Raw genomic sequence first — 7885 nt, 5'->3', positions numbered from 1 at the left:
GACAGGTTTTAATATTGTTGGGAAGTGGTCACTTCCACAGAGGCCATCATGGACTGACCACTCAAATTCACTAAATAGGGTAGAATCAGTCATTGATAAATCGAGAGCTGAATATGTTCCCGTGCCAGGATGTAAATATGTCTTTGAACCATCATTATAAATGCAAAGATCATTATTTGAGATGAAATCCTCCAGTAATTTACCTTTGGTGTTTGTATTAGTACCACCCCAGAGTGGGTTGTGGCCATTTAAATCACCCATGATCAAACAGGGTTTAGGTAGTTGATCATAAAGAGCTTGCAAATCACGTAACTGAACAGAAGAAGATGGTGGAAGATACAATGAACAAAGGGTAAATGCAACTTGTAATGTAAGTTGCACTGCCACGGCTTGGAGATTTGTTTTGAGCGTGACTTGACTATGAATAACATTATTCCTCACCAGGATAGATGATCCACCAGTGGCCCTGTCGCCTGGGGGAGAAAAATAATGGTATGCATTAAAATGACGTAGATCCAAATTATCCGTCTGCCTTAGATAGGTTTCTTGAATGCAGAATATTGACGGATTAAGATCCTGGATTAACAGTTGTAAGTCATTAAAATTATTTCTGAGTCCTCTGCAATTCCACTGAATTATAGACGAAGACATTATTTCTTCCGAGGAGGATGTACAGGAGATCTACCCCGCGCCTTCCTTGACGGTGACAAGCTATGTGTCCTACCATTGCCATGGTCGGACACATCCATGTCCTCAAGGGATCCAAACTTATTATAAAGCTGAATCTCATCTGTTGAACCTTTAGCCAGCCTTTCACTTTGATTGATTCTGTTTAACTTTTGATTTCCTTTGACAGTTTGTTTAGCCAGAGCTTCATTTACTTTTTTGGACGAACCCGAGCCTGTTTGGTGTTTCGAAGAAGCATTTTCACTGTTAGTGTTTGTTTTATCCGATTGAGTCATAGGGCATGTAGAGCCGTTTGGTAAAGAAGACACAGACCGAGATTGAGATGCCATCAATGTAACTGGTAACGAGTCAGTCTGTGTAGCAAATTCTCCGCGTTGTACAAGGTCTTCATTTGGAACCAGTTCAGGTGAGGTTGATTTTGTCCATGTCAGTTCTGTCTGACATTCAACAGAGGCTGTAGTAGGAGTTGGTCGTTTGGTAACTGAAGCATAAGAAGCACTTTGATCAACGGATGGAACGAGTTTCTTCGCTTCAGCATAGCTAATGTTTTGAGTGTGCTTTAATTTATTCACCTCCATATCCCTCTTCCACACTGGGCACTCTTTTGATGATGACGAATGTTTCCCAGAACAGTTGACGCATTTTTTGTAGTTGCTTTCACAATCTTCTGTCACGTGGGATTGCCCTCCGCAATGACCGCAAGTTATAGGATTTAAACAGGAATTTACCCCGTGACCAAATTTTTGACATTTAAAGCATCTAAGTGGGTTTGGGATGTACTGTTCTACTTGCAGATTACAATACCCTGCTTTGATAGATTTTGGTGCAGTTGGAGATACAAATGAGAACAGGTACGTATGCGTTGGAATTACTGTTGAGTTCTGACGTCGAGTGAATCGTTTCACGTACGTGACACCTTGATCTTTAAGTTCGCACATGATGTCAAGGTCTGTCATGTCCTCAAAAAAAGATGATCCCTATCCCTAACAAAACCTTTACTTGAATTGAGGGTCCGGTGGATAGACACTTTAACAGGAGATCCAGCTAAACTATCTGTTGAAAGCAGGTTGTTTGCTTGTTGTCGTTTGCTGCACTATATGAGCAACGATCCAGATCTCAGTCTTTTGATGTTTTTGACATCACCAGCTATACCATAAACTGCTTTAGAAACAATAAACGGGTTCAAATTGATTGGTTGTTTGTCCGGAGATTCAATAACCAGAAATCGTGGCCAGTAGTCTATTTGTTTGGGTGTCCTGCAACTTTCCGTTGTACTTTGATCATTATCGAGTTGACGTTTCTTTTTTAAAGGGGTTTCAAGGTCCATGTTGTAGTGTATAGTTTCATCATCCGAGCTCCCCACCCGCCATGGAGTATCACAAGGACAATGCTAAAGCAAGCGGATCTCCAGCTTGCAGCACCAAGGATACTCGGATGATATACTCAAGTAGAATAATCACAAAGTAATTACTCTACCAGATTGGCCCATGAGCCACCGCCTTCTGGGCATAAGACTCTAGGCAAATTACAACACAAAATTGAAGTGACTCATTTGAAATTCAAATATATAAAGATTTAGCCAAGACATTTGAGAAACTTTAAAAAGTTTCGGAAATTTATGCATTAGAATATACATACTCAGGGCTTGGCATGACCAGCCGATTGGTCGAACCGGGCCCATTCGACCACCCGTCTAGGCGAAGTCAGGGCCAAAGTGGTGTATTGAGCAACAGGAGCACGATTGCAGGCCCCTATTGCCCTCAACCACCAGGATCCCCTCCTCCGCCGACACAGGGCCGCAACCCACGGCAAACGGGTTGGTGGACCAAATATCCCCCAGAGTTCACTACGGGGGTGATGGCGAGCTCTTAGCATTACCCAGCACCCACCACGAGGTGGTGACTCGGTTTCCGGTGGTTAATGGAGTTGATGGAGCACCTCTGAAGATCAAACCTTTTGTTGTGTCCAAGGCCGATGAAGGGGTTCGTGGAGATGTCAAGAATGTAACGCGTCTCAGAGATGGATCTCTACTTGTAGAATGTTCACTACATCAACAGTCAATTAATCTCCACAAAGCAGATCATTTTGCATTACTGAAATACTGTCTCTGTTCACAAATATCTAACTTCGTGTAAAGGTGTCATCCGTGATCGCGCGTTTATACTTCCCAAAGTACCATCATCAATTAAGGCTAGTTATTTCAACATCGGAGTGGATGTATATACTGTCAAAGGTTTGGGCATGGAGCCAGGTCGTGTACTAAGTCCCCAACTTGCTCCCGTTGCAGTAAAGATCATGAAGGCACTACCTGTACAGATGCCATTAGGTCTGCTAACTGCCACGGCGAGTACTTCTCCTCATCAAAATTCTGTCCTGTCTATCAGAAAAAATCACGAATACAGAAACTCATGTATACCAATAATATTTTTTTACACAGGAAGAGAACACCCTAAACATAAACAATGTATAATCTATTCTAGACATCAATAAATTACATGCTATAAAATCCTATATTGGCTACACCTACTTGGGTTGTCAGACAAGATTTGAAGAGATCATCATGCGACGATGTCGCATATGCCACTCAAGATATACACATAAATATTTGCTTAAAGGAGAGGATTCTCCGTTTTGCATCCCTTGAGATGAAAGAATCAGTCAAGCAAATCCTGCTTGACTGTGTTGAATATTCCATCACAAGGGATCAATATTCACGAACGATGAAGGATCTTTTTAGCAATATTAGTCCTCTTTTAATTCTTGTATTTTTTAAGGAATTACATCAACTGTAAATAGATAAATATTTTAAAATCGGAATATTTCATTAGTAACTCAATTCGTTAGTGGCTGTACCCTCAAAGAAGGCGGAAGTACCGTAAAATAATTGTTCTCCTGACAGGGTACATGAGTCCCAAAACATTTGATGTAAATATAAGTTTTACATTAGTTGAGGGGATGAGGTAAATCCAGCTAGGGTCCATGCAGGAAGTAAATGTTCTGTAAGTCCCAATGGTTCTTAGTAGGGTGATCTACCTTCCGTTCTGGCAACGTATAGCTCATTTTTATATTGTATTGTCCTTTATACATCCACTGATTTAGGTCTAATCACTAGTTTTACATTACATTACTCAGTGATATTCTAGTTAGTTTTCTGTCCTTCGTTGACAGTTTTTACAATATAGGTGCTATTAATTCATTTGTATTTTTATAATGAATCGTTCTCGTCACGATATGGTTGCAATATTCCCGATATGACGTTGAATATTAACTTACTCACTCACTCACTCAAATAACTATTGAATCCCTGTATAACTCTGTTTCAGCTCAGCAAACTCTATAGATGTACAGCACTTTGGGGTGCGTGGAGGGTAATGGGTTGAATTAACATGGGTCTAAAAATGAAAACTGTGACATGTTTTCATCGTTTCTTTCAGATGAACATCATCAAACACATAACCGGGCCTTCGTTAACACTACACTTATTGATGCCTGCAGAATAGGAGACTTGCATCAAGTTAAATACTTATTGTCTCATGATCCTGCCAACGTCAACTCGAGAGGACAAGCTGGCAGGACGCCAGCGATGATAGCGGCAGTAGCAGGACACAGGGCATTGCTGGAATTACTTGTGGAGAAAGGGGCAAATTTGACCCTATTAGACGATGAGGATAATAATATCTTACACGTCGCCTGTATGGAGGGAAATCTGGGGATAGTGAAGTACATCCACTCGCAGAAAATCATAGACATTGAAAGTAGGGGAAGAACCGGGACAACACCTTTGATGTCAGCAGCGATGTTTGGGAAGAAGGACGTGTTTTCTTTCCTTATGAAAATAGGAGCTGATATATCAAAAGAGGATGATGATGGTGAAAATATCCTCCATGTATCCTGTCAGGGAGGAAATGTAGATATAGTGAAATATGTCCTAAAGCATAATGTTCTGTATATAAACAGTACAGATGACAAGGGCATTGCACCATTGTTGTTGGCAGCTGGTTATGGGAACAAACTTGTGTTTCACTTTCTGATAGAGAGAGGAGCTGACACCTTCACAAAGGATAGTACAAACAGAAATGTTCTTCATTGGGCCTGTCGAGGAGGAAGTGTGAAGATTGTGAACTATATCATCACACAAAACATTGTTGACATTAATGGCAGCGATGACAATAACATGACGGCATTGTTGTTAGCCGCATATCATGGGAAAATAGATGTGTTTCGGTTATTGATAGAAAAAGGTGCTAATACTTTAGCAGTGAATCAGAAAAGTAGAAACAGTCTCCATCTTTCCTGCATTGGAGGACATGTGGACACAGTGAAGTATGTTCTGAACCAAACCAGTGTGGACATAAATAGTAAAGATTGTGAAAAAATGACTCCAGTTCTACTTGCAGCATATCATGGGAAAAGAGAACTATTTGATGTTCTTGTCAAAAACGGAGCTGATCTGTCAGTAATTGACGAGGATGGTGACAACATCCTTCATTGGGCTTGTCGAGGAGGAAATGTTAAGATAGTGACTTATATCCTGATGCAAAACATTGTGGATATAAATTGCAAAGGGGATGAAGAAATGACACCAGTACTGATTGCGGCAGATCATGGAAAAAAAGACGCATTTGATATTCTCGTGAAAAGAGGAGGTGATCTGTCAGTAATTGACGAGGATCGAGACAATATCCTTCATTTGGCTTGTCGAGGAGGACATGTTAAGATAGTCAATTATATCCTAATGCAAAACATTGTGGATATAAATGCAAAAAACACTGGTGGAGAGACACCAGTGATGCTTGCAGCAAATAGTGGGGAAAGAGAAGTATTTGACATTCTGGTGAGGAAAGGAGCTGATCTGTCAGTAATTGACAATAATGATGACAATATCCTTCATTCGGCTTGTGGAGGAGGAAATCCTAAGATAGTGACTTATATCCTGATGCAAAACATTGTGGATATAAACTGTAAAGGGGATGAAGAAATGACACCAGTACTGATTGCGGCATATTATGCAAAACACGAAGCATTTGATATTCTCGTGAAAAAAGAAGCTGATCTGTCAGTAACTGACGGAGATGGAGACAATATCCTTCATTTGGCTTGTCGAGGAGGACATGTTAAGATAGTGAATTATATCCTGATGCAAAACATTGTGGATATAAATGCAAAAAACAGTGGTGGAGAGACACCAGTGATGCTTGCAGCATGGTGTGCGAAAGGAGAAGTATTTGATGGTCTGGTGAGGAAAGGAGCTGATCTGTCAGTAATTGACGAGGATGGTGACAACATCCTTCATTGGGCTTGTCGAGGAGGAAATGTTAAGATAGTGAATTATATCCTGATGCGAAACAGTGTGAATATAAATAGAAAAGGCCGTGGTGGATTGACACCAGTGATGCTGGCAGCATGGCGTGCGAAAAGAAAAGTATTTGATAGTCTGGTGAAAAAAAGTGCTGACCTGTCAGGATTTGAAAATTATGGTAAGAACATCCTTCATTTGGCCTGTGAGGGAACAAATGTGGAGATAGTCAAGCGTATCCTCAGGTTACACATTGTGGATATAAACTGTAGATTTAATGAGATGACACCACTACTGTTAGCAGTAAAATATCAGCCACGCAATGTGTTTCAGTTGCTACTGGAAAGCGGAGCGGATCCTTCTTTAGTAAATAGAGATGGTGACAACGCCCTTCATTTGGCCTGTATGAGAGGGGATGAGGAGATAGTGAAGCAGGTCCTGAAGCTACACTCTCTGAACATAAACTGTAGAGGATCGAAAGGGAGGACACCACTGCTGTTAGCAGCAGAATACGATTCATACAATGTGTTTGAATTGCTACTGGAGAGTGGGGCTGATCCTTCAGCAGTTAATAGAAATGGTGACAATATCCTTCATGTGGCCTGTAAGTTAGACCGTGAGGAGATAGTGAAGCATGTCCTCAAGTTACACACTCTGGACATAAACTGTAGAGGAGATAAAGGGAAAACACCACTGCTGGTATCAGCAGAGTACAGTACATATGGCGTGTTTAAATTGCTACTAAAGGGTGGAGCGAATCTTTCAGCAGTAGATAATGATGGTAACAGCATCCTTCATTTCGCCTCTATGGGAGAAAATGAGGAAATAGTGAAGCATATCCTCAAGCTACATGTTGTCGATATAAACTGTAGAGGGTCGAAAGGGATGACACCCCTGCTTTTAGCAGCAAGACAAAGTACATTCGGTGTGTTTGAATTGCTACTAGACAGTGGAGCAGATCCTTCAGTAGTAAATAGTGATGGTGACAATGTCCTTCATTTGGCCTGTGTACAAGGAGATGAAGACATTGTGAAATATGTACTGTCACGGTGTATGGTAGATTTAACTACAAGGAATAATCAGGGCTTTGATGCAACGGAGATAGCGAGGGAACGTGATTTCTTATCAATAACAAAGTTACTGTTACAATACTGAATATAGGCCATATCGTGCATATGACGACTGTATAATAGTGCATACATTAACCTATACCAAGACCTGTTAACAAAGATGTACAGAACATTACAGATGTAGATTTAAATTGATCCAGTAAAAAAACAAAACAAATGATAGTTATTATAATAGACGCAGAACAACATGTTTGTGACATTTCCTGCCGTGATGCACAAACGAATCCTTCGGATAACAGGCAACATCAACACATTCTTTGAAAAGATGATAACATCAAAGAGACTTCGTATAGCATTCGCTAGGGTCCATGTAGGTAGCAAAAGTTATGTAAGTCCCCGTGGTCGTTGGTGTGGTGATCTACCTTCAGTTGTTGGCAATCTATAGCCCATTTTCATATTGTATTGTCCTCTATAGTTGAACTGTTTTAGATCTGAACACTAGTTTTACATTTTATGTGACATTCTAGTTGGTTTTACTGTCCTTCGTTGACAGGCTGATGGAAAGTGGACTGAAACTTAAGTTTCCACTTAGAATCCAGTGAGTTTCTGTTCGTTTACACTGAGCTTTCACAATAACGGAAACTTCCAATTACCCACTTTCTAAGGGTTTCCGTACGGTATCCGTTACCCTCTTTCCAACAGGTTTCCCTTGAGTTACAAAAGATATAGCACTAATTAACAGATCAACATGTATAACAAAAATGTTTCCAAAAACATGCGATGGCAAACATTCACTTGCATCCATTTACAGTCATCCTCACACTGACAGAGA

The 7885-nt window shown here is 40.6% G+C and overlaps 1 protein-coding gene across 1 annotated transcript; it reads left to right on the top strand.

Annotated features, from left to right (window-relative positions):
* Positions 1-326: 326 nt before the first annotated feature.
* LOC137259458 (serine/threonine-protein phosphatase 6 regulatory ankyrin repeat subunit B-like) lies at positions 327-7633 on the top strand. Its single transcript, XM_067797110.1, has 5 exons — positions 327-352; positions 1482-1538; positions 2459-2727; positions 4122-7021; positions 7607-7633. Exons 1-5 carry the CDS (start codon positions 327-329, stop codon positions 7631-7633), a joined length of 3279 nt encoding a protein of 1092 aa, XP_067653211.1.
* The last annotated feature ends 252 nt before the right edge of the window (positions 7634-7885 follow it).

This window comes from Haliotis asinina, chromosome 13 (genome assembly GCF_037392515.1).
Source record: "Haliotis asinina isolate JCU_RB_2024 chromosome 13, JCU_Hal_asi_v2, whole genome shotgun sequence".
NCBI classification, from domain to species: Eukaryota; Metazoa; Mollusca; class Gastropoda; order Lepetellida; family Haliotidae; genus Haliotis; species Haliotis asinina.
This window is presented reverse-complemented; position numbering and strand designations above follow the sequence as displayed.

Coding starts and splice junctions, on each gene's coding strand:
- LOC137259458 (XM_067797110.1), top strand. CDS start 327: ATGGTGGAAGATACAATGAACAAAGG. Junction 1,539..2,458: donor GGAGATACAAATGAGAACAG/GTACGTATGCGT, acceptor CTCAACCACCAG/GATCCCCTCCTCCGCCGACA. Junction 2,728..4,121: donor TGGATCTCTACTTGTAGAAT/GTTCACTACATC, acceptor CGTTTCTTTCAG/ATGAACATCATCAAACACAT.